This window comes from Thamnophis elegans, chromosome 13, assembly GCF_009769535.1.
Source record: "Thamnophis elegans isolate rThaEle1 chromosome 13, rThaEle1.pri, whole genome shotgun sequence".
Classification (NCBI taxonomy): domain Eukaryota; kingdom Metazoa; phylum Chordata; class Lepidosauria; order Squamata; family Colubridae; genus Thamnophis; species Thamnophis elegans.
The window spans coordinates 37,780,500-37,800,400 of record NC_045553.1 but is presented as its reverse complement, the minus strand read 5'-3'; the positions used below and the strand labels follow the sequence as shown (position 1 = coordinate 37,800,400).

The 19,901-nt window shown below is 45.0% G+C and overlaps 2 protein-coding genes across 3 annotated transcripts in view; both read right to left on the bottom strand.

The window, feature by feature from the left end:
- ST3GAL4 (ST3 beta-galactoside alpha-2,3-sialyltransferase 4) overlaps positions 1–5,784 on the bottom strand; it is a 160,637-nt gene extending 154,853 nt beyond the window's left edge. For both annotated transcript variants that reach the window (XM_032229149.1, XM_032229152.1), the window contains exon 1: positions 5,486–5,784. The gene's annotated coding sequence lies outside the window, so the exon portion shown is untranslated. The remainder of the gene's footprint in view (positions 1–5,485) is intronic.
- Positions 5,785–16,561: 10,777 nt separating this feature from the next.
- The window catches only part of DCPS (decapping enzyme, scavenger), a 68,826-nt gene continuing 65,486 nt past the window's right edge, over positions 16,562–19,901 (bottom strand). The window contains exon 6 of the mRNA XM_032229973.1: positions 16,562–17,018. Within this exon, the coding sequence (XP_032085864.1) occupies positions 16,752–17,018 (267 nt within the window). The 3' untranslated portion in view covers positions 16,562–16,751. The remainder of the gene's footprint in view (positions 17,019–19,901) is intronic.

The following is a 19,901-nucleotide window of genomic DNA, read 5'->3' as shown; positions in this document are numbered from 1 at the left end:
TTAGAGCCACTTACTCAGGGATGTCTACTTATATTTTTGTCACTGAGCAAGTATAGACATATCTAGAGAGCTATTTGATTCAAGCTGTCCTCTAAATGTATCATGAGATTCCTTGAATTAAGTCACTCATCTTTTCTTTTTCTTTTTTCATCTCCTTTTAAACATTAGTTCACTGGTACTTTATGGATTTCAAACCAAGAGATGCGAGTGTAACTATTTCTGCCTAGTTCTTCCACATTAACCAACTGTGGGTTAATATAAACCATTAAGCCCTTATTGTTTCCTTAACCATGGCTCGCATAAACCACAGTTCACACAACAAAGAGAACCAAAACTTAACCAACCAAGTTTTGTATAGCTTAGTCCAAAGATAACCTGAGATTTCTCCTCCTCTCTTTCTGTCTTGCATGCAAATCGTGAGTCCACGGAGGCAGTTTTCAATGAGGACCCAGACTGTGGGGGCAATATGCTGACTCTGTAAACCGCTTAGAGAGGGCTGAAAGCCCTATGAAGCGGTATATAAGTCTAACTGCTATTGCTATTGCTATTCAACTTTCAACAACAACTTTCCTACTGTATCCGTATAAAAACACAGCAGAAGATGGAGCTCCACCATTAGGACTTCCAGGATATCTGGTCATCTGACATAGATGTAGTCTCCTGGATGTAAATGATTTCTGCAGAGGAGGTCCACAAGCTAATCTACGGTTTCCTTAAGTACAGGTAGTCCTCGGCTTACAACACTTCGTTTAGTGACTGCTCAAAGTCACAATGGCACTGAAAAAGGTGACTTACGACCGTTTTTCACACGTATGACCATTGCAGCATCCCCATGGTCATTTGATCAACATTCAGCTGTTTGGCAACTGGTTCATATTTATGACGGTTGTAGCGTCCCAGGGTCACGTTATCCCCTTTGGCCGCCTTCTGACGAGCAAAGGCAATGGGGAAGCCAAATTCACTTAACAATCATGTTATTAACTTAACAACTGCAATGACTTACTTAACAACTGTGGCAAGAAAGGTCATAAAATGGGGCACAACCCACTTAACAAATGTCTCATTTAGCACAGAAATTTTGGCCTCAATTGTGGTTGTAAGTTGAGGAGTACCTGTACAGTACATTGAATACGGTAACTGAACTGTCTGAGTACACACTCAGACCTAGGTGCTCCCATGTTACGTCCCTTTTAGGCGGCCTGCACTGGTTGCCAGTTGTCTTCCGGGTGCGATTCAAGGTACTAATTATGACCTTTAAAGCGCTCCATGGCTTAGGCCCAGGGTACCTGCGAGACCACCTACTGCCACCGGTAGCCTCCCATCGTCCAGTGCGATCCCACAAAGTTGGTCTCCTCAAGGTGCCGTCGGCCAGACAGTGTCGGCTAGCGACGCCCAGGGGGAGAGCCTTCTCTGTGGGAGTGCCTTCCCTCTGGAATGAGTTGCCCCCGGAGCTTCGCATAATCCCCGACCTCCGGTCCTTCCGACGCACCCTAAAAAGTTGGCTTTTCCAGCAAGCCGGCCTGGCCTGAACAAAACAAAATAAATTACTGATCATTGTTAATTTTAATTTTAATTTTTTTAAAAAAATGTTATTGTCAATTCTATTTGGGTTTGTTTGGGGTATTCTATTTAATTTTTTTAAACTTTTGTATTATGTGTTTCTGTTAATGTTGTACGCCGCCCTGAGTCCTTGGGAGAAGGGCGGCATATAAATCTAATAAACCTAAACCTAAACCAAAACTCACTTAACAAATGTCTCACTTAGCACAGAAATTTTGGCCTCAATTGTGGTTGTAAGTTGAGGAGTACCTGTACAGTACATTGAATTACGGTAACTGAACTGGCTGAGGACCCACTGGAAGGATTAGCTCAACAAATTGAGTCAAAAGGGCAAATCTAAAATGTTTTCTGAATCCAGCCAACAAGGAAATATTTTACTCATCTCCATCAAAATTCTGTGGCTGTTAAAACCATAGGAGGGCGTCAACTGGCAAATCTTACATCTATAGCTGAACTTCCTGTGGAGAACGGTAAGCTGTAAAGTCAAGACAAGAGAAGAAAAATAACGTCTTCCTTCTTCCTTAGTTGCTCCTTTTTGGTACAATACAAGCAGAGAAGCAAAACGGACATTGTGCTGGTGTTGTGGTTAGAATTTGGGCCAAAGTTATTCACGGCATCATTGCAAAGATAAAGCGAAGGACTATCAGCATCACCTCTACTTCTTAGGGAAAAGGTAAACCATAAAAGCAATAAATACATGAATAAGACAATTTTGTTCTGGCAAGAGCGAAAATGTTTTAGCTTTCATGCATGAGCAGAAATTGTCAAGCAGAAATGATGCCATTCTGCATAGAAGACAAATGACCCAGATTTCAATTGCCCAGGTTTATTTAACAAGCCTAAAATAAACAAAATATTTTTTCTGGTTTATTGGACAATGACGTTGGGCTCATAATTCTTAAAAAGCCAGCATCCTGTTAAGGGGAAATTAAATTTTTTAATTTATCTGTGACCCCTTTCTAACATTCTCATATACTAAAAGCAGGATATGTATACTGTGTGTGTATTTATGGGTGCATGTGTATATATGCTTCCCATTCATTTATCTACTTATGTTCTCAATTACCAGGCCAGCTCTCAGGGGTTAATGACAGAACAATAATAAACATCAAAGCTAAATAAAACCCAACCAGACTAAACTACACCAATCATAACGCTATCAAAAGCATAAACAAAGAAAACATTACAGAAAAAAAAGCAGCAGAAAAGATATACAACCAGAAATGCAATTCAAAAAAGCAAACAAATCTCCAATGCCAGCAATCAAAAACAGAGAGCAAACTGGCATGGCTACCATGATGGGAAAACAAATGAATAAAAATACGTTTTGAGAATTTTCTTAAAGCTCGACAAAGAAACCACCAAAAAAAATGGAATCTCAAAGTGTTGGTGCTGTCACTGAAAAGGCCCTGCCCTAAGAAATTGCCCACAATCATTTTTTCCAGGAAGGCCTTCAAAGAAAGTTTTCTGCAGATGATAGCAATAACACTGAGACTTACATACTGCTTCACAGTGCTTTTACAGCTCACTCTAAGCAGTTTTACAGAGTCAGCCTATTGCCCCCAACAATCTGGGTCTTCATTTTACTGGAAGGATGTAAAGCTGAGTCAACCTTGAGCTGGTCAGAATCAAACTGTTGGTAGCGAGCAGACTCAGCCTGCAATACCGCATTCTAATCACTGCACCACCTCTTGATGGTGGTACAGTGGTTAGATGATGGTTAGATGACCAACCACGATGGTAGTTGCAAGGTGATCACCTATGGAGGTAGCCTTTCCTTTGAGTAGGAGGCCACATGAGCCACAGAGAAATTTATATGTGCATCTTGAACTTGCCAAAGAAGGGCACTGAAATCTCAAACAGGAATTATACATGCCTATAACTCCAACTCAATACCCTCAATACGAACCTAGCTACCACATTCTGAACCAGTTAAGTTTGTAAGTTTGTAAGTTTAATTTTATTTATAGGCCGCCCAATCCCGAAGGAAGTTACAATTTCCTTATGTCCCATCAAGGACATAAGTGCAATAATTTAAGCCAGAGTTAAGTAATCGGCAAGTCTAGCAGCCACTTCAGTTCTCATCCAGAAGTGGTGCAGATGTTAATCTCTGGAAATGTTAGTTACACAAGCAGCACACTGTTCATTCTTGAACCCATTGTTCTTAGGAAAGGGAGGATTCTTAAAACAGTCAAAAACGGAAGTTTCACAAAGTATTCCGAAGACTCAGGAAAGTGAACCTATTGTTCCTTCCTCAGACTCCTACATACACCCATGTTTGTTTGTTTGTTTAAATCATTCAGGCTTAGTCCTGAAGTACAGTCCAACACAACCAACTGTAGGGATTCATATAAAAAAATGTTAACCTGAACCACTGAATCACTTCCCAACATCATAAAACCTGCTATAATGTGAGCTTAACTCCAGACTTTCACAGACCATAGCAATTTTAAAAAAAAAACAAAAACCATGCAGTTTATCCAGTTCCCATCAGACTATTAAACTTGGGTCTGATTCATTTAAATTAACCAACACAAGAATACTTTTAAAACTTTGTAAGACACATTCTAAGATTCAAGTACCATCAGCGAGAAGCTACTGGATAAAAATGAAGGAGGTCATCACGTCCAGATGTTCCCGAATTGCAACTCCTTCCCCAGAAGCCAGGCTGATAGACATGGTAGTGTAGCAATACCCAAGGGCCATATAATGTCTATAATAACCCAAACATGTTTTCTACAGGCCGGGAGAAACACCCTTCTTTGAATTATGTGCAAAGGCCAAATAGCTTTTAGCAATTTGAACGTTGACCTGTTGACGATGCTGCTGTGAAAGGAGGCAGCCCTTTCTTGTGCCTTCTCCCCAAGTTGTCACCCTGTGACAAGTCAAACTTCACAACAATCTGAAAAAGCCACTGCTTGAGGCAAGGCACTCAAGGCAGTTCTAGCAGGTGCTTCTCATACAGAAGGTCTCCGTTTCTTCTCCAGCATTTGAGGCCATGTCACCTGCGTTCAGTAAAAGCTCCAGAGACTTTTGAGCCTCTTCTTGGTGGGCTGATTGAATGCCTGTCAGGGAAGGAGGGAAGATCAAGGGGATGAGGATGAGTTTTGCATCCAGATGGCTCAAGGCCTCCAGATATGGAAAAAGAGAAGTAGCCTTAACTCAGTAAATAACTCATCCTAAAACAGGCTTTGGGGGGTTCCTGCAAACAAAAAGCAAGAACAGAAGTGATGATGCTCAAGCAACCTTCTGTTGGGTCAAAGCAATGGCAAGCCAGCTTTGTTTGGTCTGCCTGCAGGGCCAAGCCCATGCCCACAGCCAAATGCCAACTAGCCCACCATTTGCCCCTCGGGGAGGGCATCAAAAGCGCCCATCCCAGCTCCTCTGCCCAGATCTATTTCTCTCATGGCTTCCCAACACACAGACACAAAGAAAGGAACAAAAGGGAGGCAGAGCCCAGCTACAAGTTGGAACACATTTGGAGACGCAACAAACTGCCGCCGCCGCCGCCGGGTGCAGATGCGCCCTGGGAAGCCAGGCTGCGGGGAGCCCGGCAGACAAGGAGCCCAGCGCCTCTTTTCGCAGGCTGGGAGATCCCAAGCCGGGATCGTTTCTAGCCCGGGTGGACCGAAGAATCCCAATGCTCCTTCGAGCATCAGGCCGAGCGCGCAGAGCGCAAGAAAGGCAACGCTCGGCTAGCTAAGGAGGCAGGGCAGCGCGGGCATCACGCCCCAACTGGAGAAGCCGCTGGGAGCAGCTGAGCCGAAGGGGAGGGAAGGCGCCCCGGCCGCCTGAAGGATGGGCAGGATGGGCAAGGATGGGCAAGGATGAAGGGGATGCTGCTCCCACCAGCGGCCGGGAGACCCTGGCCCCAATCCCAGCTCGTCCCTGGCAGCCCCGCACAGCTCCAGCGCAGCCAACTTACCCTTCGCCACCAGCCATCCTCCGCGGCTCGGGGGGGAAGCGGAGGGTGGCCGCGGGCCGGCGAGCAGCGGCTCGGTTGTAATCCAAGCGGGGAGGCTGGCGAGGTAAAGGCGGAGGGGGAGGTCGTTGCCCTCCGGGGGCTGCTCTGCAAAGGAGAGTCCGGCGCCTGCAGCTTGGGCGCCCCGGCGAGCTCCGCTCTGCAGCGGCGCCAACTCAGCTGGAGGAGCCGGGGAGGAGCGCGGCGCAATCGGCTGCAGAGCGGCGGCTGCAAGTTAAGCCAGGGCGAGCGCCGGAGAAAGAGCGAGGAGGAGAAAGGCTGGGGCGTCGGGAAAACGGTCCGCCCCTACCTTGGCCACGCTTGCGCACAGAGGGAGCAGCCCCGGCTCAGCCGCGGTGGGCAGGCGAGGGGGGCGGCCGGGCTCCGTCTGCCGGCCGGGAGTTGCTCCTTGCGGGCGCTCGAGGCGAGGGCCGGGACGAAGGAGGCGACCGGCTTAGCGCTTGTCTCTGCTGACGGCTCTAAGAGGCGCGGGCTCCGCCAAGCCGGCCTCCGAGGCGAGGAAAGCGAGGTCCACTTAGCGAGGCTTCCCCCATGCGCCCTCTGGCCTGGGTTGGCCCAACGGCCCCGGCTCCTTTGGGGTTCAGCGCGAAAATGAGGAGCCCGGAGCTTGCTTTGCACGCGAAGGTTTCCCTCCCGGGCGGGGATGGGTTTGGGCACAGCGTGCCGTGGGGATGCAACAGTTGCAAGCGGCTCATCCCAAGTTAAAGGTCTCGTCTGAACCCGGGGCGGCTGCTTCGTGGGAGGGAAAAAAAGCAGGTTAAGGTTTTCCTTTTGTTAAGACAGCCGGAACTTCGCATTCCTTTGCAAGCTTTGGAACTCGAGGGTAGCCACGAGGGGGTTAAAAATGTACACACACAAAAACACGCACACCACCCGGCCAAGAAGGCTTTACAGGTGTTTCCGTCATGCCTGTAACCGGCCAATTTTGAGAAGCAAGAATTGGCAGGCGAAGAAAGGTTGGAGTACTATTGGGGCTTAGAAAGGAGGAAGAGCAGGAGAGGCAGCACATCTGTGGAAACCTGGCCTGGCCCACCTGAGCCTTTTTAAACAACCCTCAACCCTTTTGAGGTACACCCCATTTAGAGAGGAACCCTGTATGGATTGCAGGAGTGCTGCGTTATTGTAGGTTTTAATAATTGTCTAGTGTGATGGATTACTCTGGAGTTTCCTACACTTGCACCTCTGGAATACATTAGTGCTTCTCCACATCCTTCTAATAGATTTCTAACAAGAGTTGGAAGGGACCTTGCAGGTCATCTAGTCCAAACTCCCTCCCCCCCCCCATCCAAGCAGAAGACCCTACACCATTTCTGACAGGTGGCAGTCCAGTCTCTTCTTGAAAGCCTCCAGTGATGAAGCTCCTGTGGTGGGTTTCAAATTTTTTTAGAACCTCTTCTGTAGGTGTAGCCTGCTTTGTGGGAGTGGCTTGCCAGCCATGTGACCAGGTGGGAGTGGCTTGCTGGCCATGTGACTGTGGGAGTGGCTTGCCAGCCATGTGACTGGGTGGACATGGCCAACTTGCAAAATGTGGTGAAACTCACTTAAGCTCTTGCTTAGCTCAGAAACTCTGGTATTTGAAGCACGCAAGTCTTAAAGCCGTCAAGGTACAAGACCCTTGCACCCCTAACCCTTTAGAAAAAAACCCAGGGGTGTTCCAATTTGACAGCTTTAAGACTTGTGGACTTCAACTCCCAGAATTCCTCCTCTCGCTCTTCATCTTGATGATGTGCAGATGGGCGGGGGGAGGGAGCTGGAACTGGTTCTAAACGGCACTGTAGATTTGTGGAACCTCTTCTATAGAAGAGCTTAGAACTGGCAGGAACCCACTCCTGTGAAGCTCCCACAACTTCTAAAGGCAACTTCTGTTGCCATGGATTGATTGTTCTCTGTGTCAGAAAATTCCTCCTTATTTCCAGGTTGAATCTCTCCTTGGTCAGTTTCCACCCATTATTCCTTATCTGGCCTTCAGGTTCCTTGGAATTTGTGGGAATGCGTGCTGACGCGGGCATACACACACACACACACACACCACACTGTTTAGGAAAGCTGAAGGGACAAATTGCACCCCCCTGGTGATCCTCGGATTAGGACTATAAATGGAACCTGTCCACCCTGGTTGTAAGTCATGAGGATCATAATTTGTCATCATGACAAACCTGATTTTATTATCTTTTTGTTGTTATTGTTGCAGCAATCCTTAAGCAAATGCAGTGGTCATAAAACCACAGTCATAAAACCACAAACAGTGGGAAACCATCTATAAATATGTCAAGTTTTGACAAAACTGTCATAAATGGGGATAATCCTTTTCTCAGAAAAAGTTAACCTTCGACAGTTCTTTCATGCAGAGGCCATTTAGATTCCATTATGGCAACTGACAAACTGAGTTTTGCAGTAATGCCCTGGTATTTCCCTTTGTTTAATTACAGGTGGCCCTCATCGAAGACCACTGTTACCATCCAGGTTTATAATGATGCTCATCTCAGTGCCCCACAATCACGTGATCGTCATTTGCAACCTTCCCTACAAGCCTCCCACAAGCAAAATCAATGGGGAAGCCAGCAGGAAGTCAGAATTTGAAATAAGAGGTCCTCCTTAACTACCTGCAAAGTTCTAGTTTAATGATAGCAACTGGAACTCCTGTCACTAAGCGTCATTGTCATAAGGAACTTTTTGGGACTTACAGAAACGCTGCTTAACATTTTCAGTCCCAATTAGCATCATTAAGCAAGTATTGTACATGCAGTGAATCTCCCACCTTTGCTTAGGACCCAAAAGAGCAGCCATAGGATCCATTTCTCCCCATAATAGCAGCTGGTTGAGCTCACTAGGACAAGCCACAAATCCTCCAGAAATCTTCTGTGGCCAGGGATAGATTTGAAAAAGGGTTTCTCTGTTGCAACCCACAGCCCTTTACCATCGCACACTACTAGGTTATTTTTAGCATAATGGAAAAGAATGGATTTGGGGCAGTGGTGAAATTAAAAAAAAATTACTACTGGTTTTGTGGGTGTGGCGTGGCTTCGGCGTGGCAGGACTGCAAAATCTCCATTCCCTCCCCACTCCAGGGAAAGGATACTGCAAAATCCCCATTCCCACCCCACTCTGGGGACAATGACAGAGGTGGCATTTGCCAGTTCTCTGAACTACTCAAAATGTCCCCTACCGGTTCTCCAGAACCTGTCAGAACCTGCTGGATTTCATCCCTGGTTTCGGGCCTTGCACAGGCCGTGAATATGAAACATGATGGAGAGCTACATTGGCCCCAAAAACCAAGCCAGGGTCAGCTTCAGTGGGATAAGTTTTGAAGAGAGGGCTAGAGGGGAACAAATTCCCAGCTTTCAGAGAAAGGGATCTAGCTTGCCTTTGTGATAATCATTTTATGATGTGGCAAATCTCCCAAAATCAGGAGGCATTTTAGATATTTAGGCTGTTGCTCAGTGGAATTAATATTGTAAACACTTGCAACCTTCATCTGCCATGTCAGCATGTATTTATTGCCAAACGTGTGGGGGGGGGGGGAGAATGCGGCACTCACTAAATTTGTATCTTTAGCCCAAAGTTCCAGCTCACTATAATGTCTTGAATTCAAGTAAAAACAGTTTTAAAGTTGAAATAAATATATATCAGCACGTACATCAGTGTTGGTAGTATTTTATGGTACAGGTAATATGGGAACTTTGTAGGGCACAGCTCAGAAATTTGTATGGTACACTAGAGGAGTTCCTGTACAGGTGGTACGAGAACTTTGGGGGAGAATGACAATTTCTTATTGGAATTCAGCCACAAGCAGAATAACATAGTCAAACTAGTGTCTTGGGCTTTTAAGAGAGCTGATTTCAACAAATGTAGACCTTGAAAGGATTTCATGGATGGAAATTTTAAGGCGAAAACAATTTAAGAAGCTTGGAAAACTCTGAAAAATGAGATTATAAAAACCCAGTCTAGCACAATACCACTGGGGAAAAAAAGAGACCTAAGAGTAAACAAGCATGCAAAAAGAACTCTCTGATAATTTGAAAGACAAAAAAGCTAAGTATAAAAAGTGAAAAGTCTGGCTTGTGACAAGGAAAGTCAATGGGGGAAACGGAATTCACTTAATGACCACATGTTTTAGTTAACTGCAATGATTCATTTAACAACAATAGCAAAAGAAGTCATACAATTGGGCTCGACTTACTTAATAAACACCTTGCTAAGCAATGGATCCCAATTTTGGTCATAAATCAAGGGTTACCTGTATGTTATTTTACTGAGGCTATTTCAGCCACTCCGCCCCATATCCAATGGCATATGAACATCTCTATCCCCAGTTGTATCAAAAAGAAACCGATCAGTTTCTCAAAGAAGCAAATCCAGCCTATTCTTGCCTGAACCTAAGTCCTCCTGAAATAAATAGGACAATTGTAAGCCACCATGGCTACATGTCAGCTGCACATTTTTCTTTGAGTTCATAGATATGCTAAGTCACAGAATTTGATTGTGATTAGAATGATTAGAGTTAAATTTTATCCAAAGGTATCACGCGACATCTCCAAATTTGCGGGTTGCTGCATGGAGCAAAACTAGAGCAAGTTTTGCCAATAGTCATGCTTTATTTGTGCAAGCTGATCAAGTCTGTAAAATGTTGGCAATCCCTACCACCAGTCGCTCACAACCATTCTGGGGCTCGTAGCCCACAATTTGAGACCCTGGCTATAAATCATGGTTAAAACAAACCACTGCTTTTGTGTGAAACTCCCCTGCCTGCCTGCTTAATTCTCCCCCTGTCTACGACCAGCGCTGTCTGCTCCAACTTCAGCTGTGTAAGAAAAAGGGATTCACGCTTGCCAGCTGCACAACCAAGTGGTTTTCTGCACAACTGCCAAGTCTAGTCACACTCTGGGAATTCCAAGGAAAAAGTCAGACGGTTGTTTCATCTCCCGTTCCACTGAAACACAGAGTAGCTTTGATTATTTCAAGTCCTCCTAACCATTTTGTTTTAAAAACCCATCTTAGTTTTTTTTTTTTAAAGCACCTGGACATCCTGAGTTGTACACATCAGTTCAAAGGGTTATTTGGTTTGCACAGCAGCATATTCTGCCTGTTATTTTTTCTTTCGGAGACCACCCCTAAAAAGTCCCATGTTGCACAGAGTACATATCACAGAAGCCTTTTCGAAGGGTACCGTCTGTATTCATGAGCTGGGTTTTTATCATTGCTCACAGCTGAGTGAAAACGCTTTTGCAGAAACAGTTCTATCAGACTCTGTTGACAGAACATGTGAAGCGGAAGATCTCTTCCCCACAACACACAATCCTTAATAGCAATTGCACTTAAAGACTTATATACCGCTTCACAGTGCTTTACAGCCCCCTCTAAGCGGTTTACAGGGTCAGCCTTTTGTCCCCAACAATCTGGGTCCTCATTTTATCCACCTCGGAAGGATGGAAGGCTGAGTCAACCTTCAGCCTGGTGAGATTCGATCTGCTACACTGCAGGAAGCCGGTGATCAGCAGAAGTAGCCTGCAGTACTGCACTCCAACCACTGCGCCACCGCAGCTTAACCTTTTATTTGCAGAGCATTGGCTTAATACTGGGACGAACAATCCACAGCCACTTGGGCCATGCGCATCTCCCAGGCCTTTTGTTTTGACGCTCCAGAAGACTGCAAAAAGGTGCTTCGAAGCATCTAGATCAGGAGTGGAGATCCAGATGCTTCCATGCTGGCTCAGGAATTCCTGGACTTGAAATCCACAGGACATAAAGGGCCATAGTTCCCCACCCCTGATCTAGAAGCAAGAACATCACACCTGTCCGCTACGTCTCAAAACAATGGTCTTTTTTTCCCAATTAACCAGGTTCAACCTGTTCAAAGGGTTGCAGAAAACTATGTCTCCAAAGCCTCTTTCTGCTTTCAGATCCAAAGTCTTGCACAACCCCACTATTTTAAATCCCCCCCAACTCCTCCCAGCCAATTATTTTGGCCCCACCCATTCATGTCCTATCACCATATCCCAAGTGATCCTTGGAAAGGGTTCCTCCCTCCCCTTTTTATTTGTTTGTGTGGGTGGGTGGCAGAGGTGGGTTCCTACCAGTTCGCACCTATTTGGTAGAACCGGTTCGTCAAATCTACTGAACCAGTTAGAAGAGGTACCACCAGTGGACCCGGAAAGCAGGCCACACCTACAGAAGAGGTTCCAACAATTTTTTGAAACCCACCACTGGTCCTTGGATATGATTATTCTACACTATTATGCTCATATTTATAAAACTCAGTGCCTCTGTGAAAGGTAAGGATGACTACTGCGTTTGTGGTGCAATCAGAACATTGCGTGTGTTGAAGTTGTTTTAACGCAAACCAAAGATGCCTTTTCAAAAACAAGTTTACATCCTATTCTTATGCATGCCAGTGCTGTGTGTGAGGTAATTTAAGGTGGGTCTGACAAGTGTCATCGGCATCTTCATATCCGGTCACATGGGCAGCAAGCCACTCCCATCCGGTCACATGGGCAGCAAGCCACTCCCACAAAGGAGGCCACACCCACAGAGTAGGTTCCGAACAATTTTTGAAACCCACCACTGGTGGGTGGGGTAAAAGCAGCCTTGGCCATTAAAGTGATTTATCCCCAGCCTAGCATGTTTGATTAAACCAGCCAATTGCAGCGTTCAGCCAGGCACAAATATTCTCTGTCTTAACACATGTTTCCTTGCTTCTCTCTACTTTCACTTGGAAAGCCCATCCTTCCCTTTGGGGGTTCCTGTTAAGGATGAATCACAGGGATGTTGTGGCAACTGTCATGGATGACACACTTGGAAAGAGGAGCTATTTTGCTGCGCATCTCTGCGAAACCAACTGTCCTCGGAGAAAAAGTAGTCGTGCCATCTGCTCTGGAGAAAGTAATGGCATTATCTAAGCCAGGCCAGTGCCAAATTCCACCGCAGCTGTTGTAAAAACCACATACAATTAAGTACTGGCAACCTTTTCTTTTTTCCCTCCCCATTCCCCTTTCTTCCTATGCTGTGTCCCTTTACACCGATAAGCCCAAATGCTGTTTTTCACTACTGCAGAAGCCATGATGGCAACCGTTTAGGTGAAAGGATGGGCTAGTGAAGCTTTAAAATAAGCATTAAGCATCTAAGTTGGCAGGCATAGCCAACACTCCAGAAGATAGGCTTAAGATACAGACATGATCACTAACAAAATTAAATTCCAATGGTGAAAACAGTCAGGTTCTACATTTACACAAGAAAAACAAAATGCACAGGTATAGTATCGGTGGTACCTGGCTCAATAATAGTAACTGTGAAAGGGATCTTAGGAGTCTTACTGGAAAATCACTTAAATATGAGCCAGCCGTGTGCTGCAGCTGCCAAAAAAGCCAGTCCTAGGCTGCATTAACAAAGGGATAGAATCAAAATCACCTGAAGTGTTAATACCACTTTAGAATGCCTTGGGAAGGCCACACTTGGAATACGGCATCCAGTTTTGGTCGCTCTGATGTAAAAAAGATGTGGAGACTCTGGAAAGAGTGCAGAGAAGAGCAACAAAGTTCATTAGGGAACTGAAGGCTAAACCATATAAAGTTGCTGGAATTGGGTATGTCTAGTTTAATGAAAAGGAGAACTAGGGCTGACACGATAGCAGTGTTCCAATATCTTAGGGGTTGACACAAATATAAGGGAGTCAAACTATTCTCCAAAGCACCTCCAGAGCAGGACAAGAAGCAATGGATGGAAACTAATCAAGGAGAAAAGCAACTTAGACCTGAGGAGAAATTTCCTGACAGTGAGAACAATTAATCAGTAGAATGACTTGCCTCCAGATGTTGTAAATGCTCCAACACTGGAAGTTTTTAAGAAGAGATTGGACAACCATTTCTCTGAAGTGGTGTAGGGTTTCCTGCCTAAGCATTAGAAGAACTCCAAGGTCCCTTCCAACTATGTTATTCTGTTAAATACGCTTCAAGGCGCTAGTCGTCACTTATAAAGCCCTTCATGGTATTGGACCTGGGTACTTGAGAGACCGCCTGCTGCCAATTACCTCCACTAGACCGATTAGATCCCACAGATTAGGCCTCCTCCGAATTCCATCCGCCGGCCAGTGTCAACTGGCGACTACTTGGAGGAGAGCCTTCTCTGTGGCTGCTCCGACCCTCTGGAACGAACTCCCCGTGGAGATTCGAACCCTCCCACCCTCCAGGCCTTCCGCAAAGCCGTTAAAACCTGGCTGTTCCGACAGGCCTGGGGCTAAAGAGCTGTTGCCCCCGTCTCGAATGGTATGACTGTTGTGTGTTTTTAAATTATGTATTGTTATGTTTCGTTTTTTATTTTTGTCTGTAACCCCCCCCCCCCTTCCCTGATTTGATTTGTTAGCCGCCCTGAGTCCCCTCCGGGGGGAAAAGGGCGGCATATAAATATAATGAAATGAAATGAAATACAGGAAACAGCCAATCTAATTGCCCCAAATTGGATAGACTTAATTGTGCAAACTCACACAGAATTAGCCTCTGCCAAAATTGTGAGTCATATTGATATACCCCAGGCATCACTTCCCCTGTGCATAGGGACCTTTCATTGTTTAAGTTCTGTCTCATGGCACCGAATTTGGGAACAGCTCTCTTTTGATCGACTCAGCAATGTTCTCGCTCACATCCAGATGCCAGACGGTTAATGCTGCCCTTACCATCTTCTTCCTCTATTTTCTCTTTGGCCTGTTATGCCCCAGTTCTTTCCCTGGCAAGTGACAGTAAATCAATATAGAACACATTGGGGAAAAAAATTAGCAAATGAGTGTTGCAGACCATACCTACTCATCCTGGCCCAATTCACAATGAAAACCCAATGAATCTGTTAGTTCTGGGCTATAATTTCATATACTTAAAACGCAGATCAACTTTGAAGACTTTTTTTTTTTAATGAAAAAAACCACACACCCCCAGGTTACAAATTCAACATTTGGGTGTTTGGCAGCTGGCATATATTTTTGCGATGGTTGCAACATGCCAGGATGAAGTGATTGCCATCTGCAACCTGCCTAGCCAGTTTCTGCCAAGAAAAGTCAACGGGGGCATCTGGATTGGCGTAAGCACCACATGATTCATTTAACAACTGAAAATATTAGCTTAACAATTGTGGCAACAAAAAAAAAGTGTCCTGACTTAAAACTACCTTGTTTGGCAATGAAAATTCTTGTCCCAGTTGTGGTTGAAAGTTGTATTAGCAAAAAAAAATAATGTGTTTTTTTTCGTAAGTTGAGCCATCTACATCATTAAATATTTGCAGTTTGGGGAAATAAATCATACTTTGATAGAAATACTAAGAGCAATAGAAATGGAGTAGAATTCCGCATTCTTCTGTATTTTAGTAGTGAATTCCTTCTGCAAGAACACGTCAGTGTCACAGCAACAGAAGGGGGAAAAAACAGGGTCTGTGGGGAAGGAGGCTGCAGAAGCATAAAAGGTATTAAAATACCTTTATTCTTTCTTTACACCTTCTTTCTTTTTTTCTTAATCCGTTCTTTTACACTCCTGACAGCGAAAACTCCCTTTTAAAGATTGGGCTGGCTCACCCTAACATTAGCAGAGCTGCTACGATGTCATGTAATTTTAATTAACATTAAAACACGTGGATTTTAGGATTTTTTTAAAAAAAATGCTGAGGAACAACGCAGTTGCTTTACAAGAAACACATGGTCAGTTTTATTGGAACAAAAAGTCACATAAGGACTTAGGGGATTAGGCAATGGGTGGCCTTCCAGATGTTAGTCTGCAGCTACAATCTTCCTTTATCGGCTAAGACAATGTCAAGTTGGAGTTTAACATCTGGAGAAAACATGCCCCAACCCCGAGCTAGAAAAGCCAATACAGCGTCTAGATACTATTGACTGAAAAGCTGGAAAATGAACGAGGAAAGAAAAAGAGAGCCAATTTTCATAGACTGAACTGATTTGGGCTTTTCGTGATGTTTATACAGCACCCCCGTCCATTTTTCATTTTACTGTTTTGAGATGCGGCTTTCTTCCAGATTGTGTGTAGAGCAGGGTTTCTCAACCTAAAAGGATGGCTGGGGAATTCTGGGAGTTGAAGTCCACATAGCTTAAAATTGCAGGACACTGATATAGAGAGCTTCTTTCTCCATTCAGGGTCCTTGGCAGCCAATGGTCAGGTGATCAACTGTAGTCCAAAATAATCTGGAGAGCAATCAGCCCAGGGAAGGCACCCAGGTTAATGTCAGGTGTTGTTGCTTTAAAAGAAGGACAGATATAATAGCGTATTGTAAGATTTAGCAGGAGGAAATGGAAACATGAAGCACATATAATGTTGCTTGCATCGTTTCCTGCATCTATTTGGAATACAATGTCCATAATTTGTCACCACCACAGAAGCTGGTAGGGCTGAAGGCAAGTCCATTGAAGGGCACCAACCTGCCATCTGCTGAAATATCTGCAATGTCAAATCCGTGGTCCACATAGCACAAGAATGGGATGTCAGTAGCCTTCCAGATTATGTTGATTTTCAAACTCTATCAACTTTGGCCATTATTTATGCTGGTTTGGGCAAATGGGAACTGACCCAAAAACAGTGGGGCTAGCTAGGGGAAGGAAGATACATCTGGAATTCCTAAACACAGCTATTTGGTGATTTTTTATTTTATTTTTTATTTAAAAACATCCAATAGAAAAAAAATACAAATTAAGTCAAACCCGTGACCCGTCAAAAGCGTGTTCCACAAAAGCGCGGTCGACGAAATCGCGTATGTGACGTCATCACAACACGACAAAAAAGATCGAAAAATTGAAATAAAAATTAAATTACAGCAAGCTGATTCACATAAAGGTAAGGGTTAGGTTAAGGGTTAGGGTTAGGGTTAGAGCGTTAGCGTTACGTTTAGCGTTAAGGGTTAGCGTTAGGTTTTTCGTTACGTTAAGGGTTAGGTTTAGGGTTAGGTTTAGAGTTAGGTTAAGGGTTAGGTTTAGGGTTAGGTTTGGGGGGGTTAGGGGAAGGTTTTAGCTTTATTTTTACATTTTTCGATCTTTTTCGTCCCGCTGTGATGACGTCACATACGCGCTTTCGTCGACCGCGATTTTGTCGTCCGCGGTTTTGTGGTAGAACCGTCAAACCAAAATACCAACCCAAAATATCTTACAGGCTATATAAAGGTATCCTCATTTCTTGTTTATGTATATATATATATTTTCTTCCATTCTTTCTTCAACATCTTCAGATGTTCAGGCTTTACCAGCTTCCTGGAATTTCTCCAGCAGAGGTTCACCTGCTCGGACGCCAAAGGTCAAGGGGCACTTCTGATAATACTGGGAGTCCAGCTCCAGATGATACATCACATCGGAAAGCAGGAGGGCCCGCTCCGCAGAGCACCCCGGGGCATCGTAGCTCAGGGCAGTGAAATGCACGTGAAGGTGGAAATAGGAGGGCTGGTAATGCAAGTAAACCCGCAGCTGGGTCTTTGCAAGGCCAAAGCGCTTTTGTATGGCCTCCTAGAAGAAATAGACAGTAAGTTAATGATCATGCTAAAAATGGACAACTACTTAGCAACCGCTTCGCTTAATGACCGAGTTGCTGGTTCCCAACTGTGGCTGCTAAATGAGGAATACCTGTAAGGCAAAATATAGGGTAAATGATGAAATGTATCGAAAGAGGCATGGCAGAAAGAAAGCGGATTTAGTTTAGTTTTGTTTTTTTTCATTGTCAAAACTCTGGAAAGAGGGACGCGTTGGCTCAGTGGCTAAGACACTGAGCTTGTCAATCAGAAAGGCTGGCAGGTCGGTGGTTTGAAACCCTAGTGCTGCATAATGAAGTGAGCTCCCGTTACTTGTCCCAGCTACTGCCAACATAGCCGTTCAAAAGCATGTAAAAAAGGCAAGTAGAAAAACAGGGACCATCTTTGGTGGGAAAGTAACTGCGTTCCGTGCGCCTTCAGCGTTTAATCATGCCAGTCACATGACCACGGAGACGTCTTCGGACAGTGCTGGCTCTTCGGCTTTGAAACGGAGATGAGCACTGCCCCCTAGGGTTGGGAACAACTAGCACATGTGTGCGAGGGGAACCTTTACCTTTACCTTAAACTCTGGAATCTCAAAGGCCAACATATGGTGGAATTTATTTCTGACAGTTAATTGGGATGCTTTAAATGCTTACAATAACCACTAAGTAGTTATTTTTATTTCTCTCTATTATTTCAGAAGGAACCTGAGTGAGAGAATAATTATGACTCTTTTGGTTGCCCATCCTGGAAACTGCTTTTCAAACTGGATAATCTTTGGCCTGATGCAACAGCTATTGTCCTGGTAAGCAGAGGTTTTTTTTTTAAAAAAAATAACTCTGCTACCTGAGCACATCACTGTGTCCAATCCCATCCTGGACTCTGATAAGAATCAGAATTGCTCTCGTTAAGAAAAGATAATCCCTTGCAGTAGATTTTCTCAGCCTGGTGCATTCTGGGTATGTTGGCCCCAAATTCCTCACCACTACCGGTTGTCAGAAAGAATCTACTCATTGTGAACGGAGAGCTCTTGTTTCTTTCTCAGAACTTCGATCTACTCCTAAATACGTGCAAGCATTGCAGAGGTGGGTTCCTGCCAGTTCGCACCAGTTCGGTAGAACCGGCTCGTCAAATCTACCGAACCGGTTAGAAGAGGTTCCACCAGTGGACCCGGAAAGCAGGCCACACCTACAGAAGAGGTTCCAAAATTTTTGAAACCCACCACTCTCTCTCTCTCTCTCTCTCTCTCTCTCTCACACACACACACACACACACACACACACACACACACACACAGACTCACACAGAGAGAGAAAGAGAAAGAAAGGAAGAAAGAAAGAAAGAAAAGAAAGAAAAAGTGAGAGAGAGATGAAAGAAAAAAAGGAAAAAGGGACAGAGAGACAAAAGGAAAGAGAGAGAGAGAGAGAGAGAGAGAGAGAAAGAAAACACATGGCCGCCAAGCCACTCCCACCAGGTCACATGGCCACCAAGCCACTCCCACAAAGGAGGCCACACCCACAGAGTAGGTTCGAAAATTTTTTGAAACCCACCTCTCTCTCTCTCTCTCTCACACACACACACACACACACACACACAGACTCACAGAGAGAGGAAGAGAAAGAAAGGAAGAAAGAAAGAAAAAGAAAAAAAAGAAAGAAAAAGTGAGAGAGATGAAAGAAAAAAAAGGAAAAAGGGACAGAGAGACAAAAGGAAGGAGAGAGAGAGAGAGAGAGAGAGAGAGAGAGAGAAAACACATGGCCGCCAAGCCACTCCCACCAGGTCACATGGCCACCAAGCCACTCCCACAAAGGAGGTCACACCCACAAAGTAGGTTTGAAAATTTTTTGAAAACCCACCACTGAAGCATTGTATAGAAATGTCATCGGTGCATCCTTCCACTTCTCAGCATTTGAACCCAATTGTATTAGTTTTTCCTCCTCCCATCTCTTCTGGTGCTTGCTCATTTGGCAACTCCCGATCAAATGCACAGGCGGTTAAGTGCTTTGAAAACCTTTAGGCATGGTTTCCGAAGAAAGTCCCAAAGAGAACAAGTGGCTTGCTCTCACATCTCCTCCTCAAACCACAACACTACGCTTTTGCAACCTATTGTGGTTACTATGGCAGTTGTACTGAACTGAAGGGTCTACCACGGGTAAGTGTGCAATAGGACTGTTTTTGCAAAGCAGATCTCTGCACCTCAAGGCAGCCTTCATTCTGCCGGCAGCAGGGCTGGCTCTTAAAACAAGCAGGGGCAAAATTGCAGCTGCTTCCCCCAGATTTTTCCATTTTGGGCCCAGGCTCACCAGGGACGGTGCCATCCCCTTCTGAAAAGACCTCTCTGCAACATCTGGTTGCGAAGAGACACATTTCATTTTGCCAGTTCTGCCTGGCATCGGCCAATTCATCCCAAGGGAAAAAATAATTGTGCCCAGAAGAAGACGAGGAAGAGGCAAGGGTCAGCGGAAGGAAGAGGCGCAGACAATCGACCAATAAAGGGATTGTTGCTATAAAGTCTCGAGGTGCCCCATAAGCAACGCGTAGAATAAATTCAACATGAAAACCCCACAATAAATTACATAGACAGCATACATCCTTCTGGCCTACCAGCCGCAGCATCTCCATGCTGCTCTAATAAGAGGCATGTCAGTTGCTGTCATGAAGAACCATTTCCTCAGAATTTCATCGGAAATGACTGAGCACTTAGAGAGAGATAGGATTCCCCACCCCCCACCCCACCCCACCCCACCCACCCTGGAATTTCCCTTTCAGGAACCCAGACTGCGCGCCAACAGGAAGCTAACTCATCTCTACCCAAAAAGGGAAGGATTGACCACTGTTTAAGTAAACATGTAGGTAGGGGGGTCAAACAATTCGTGGT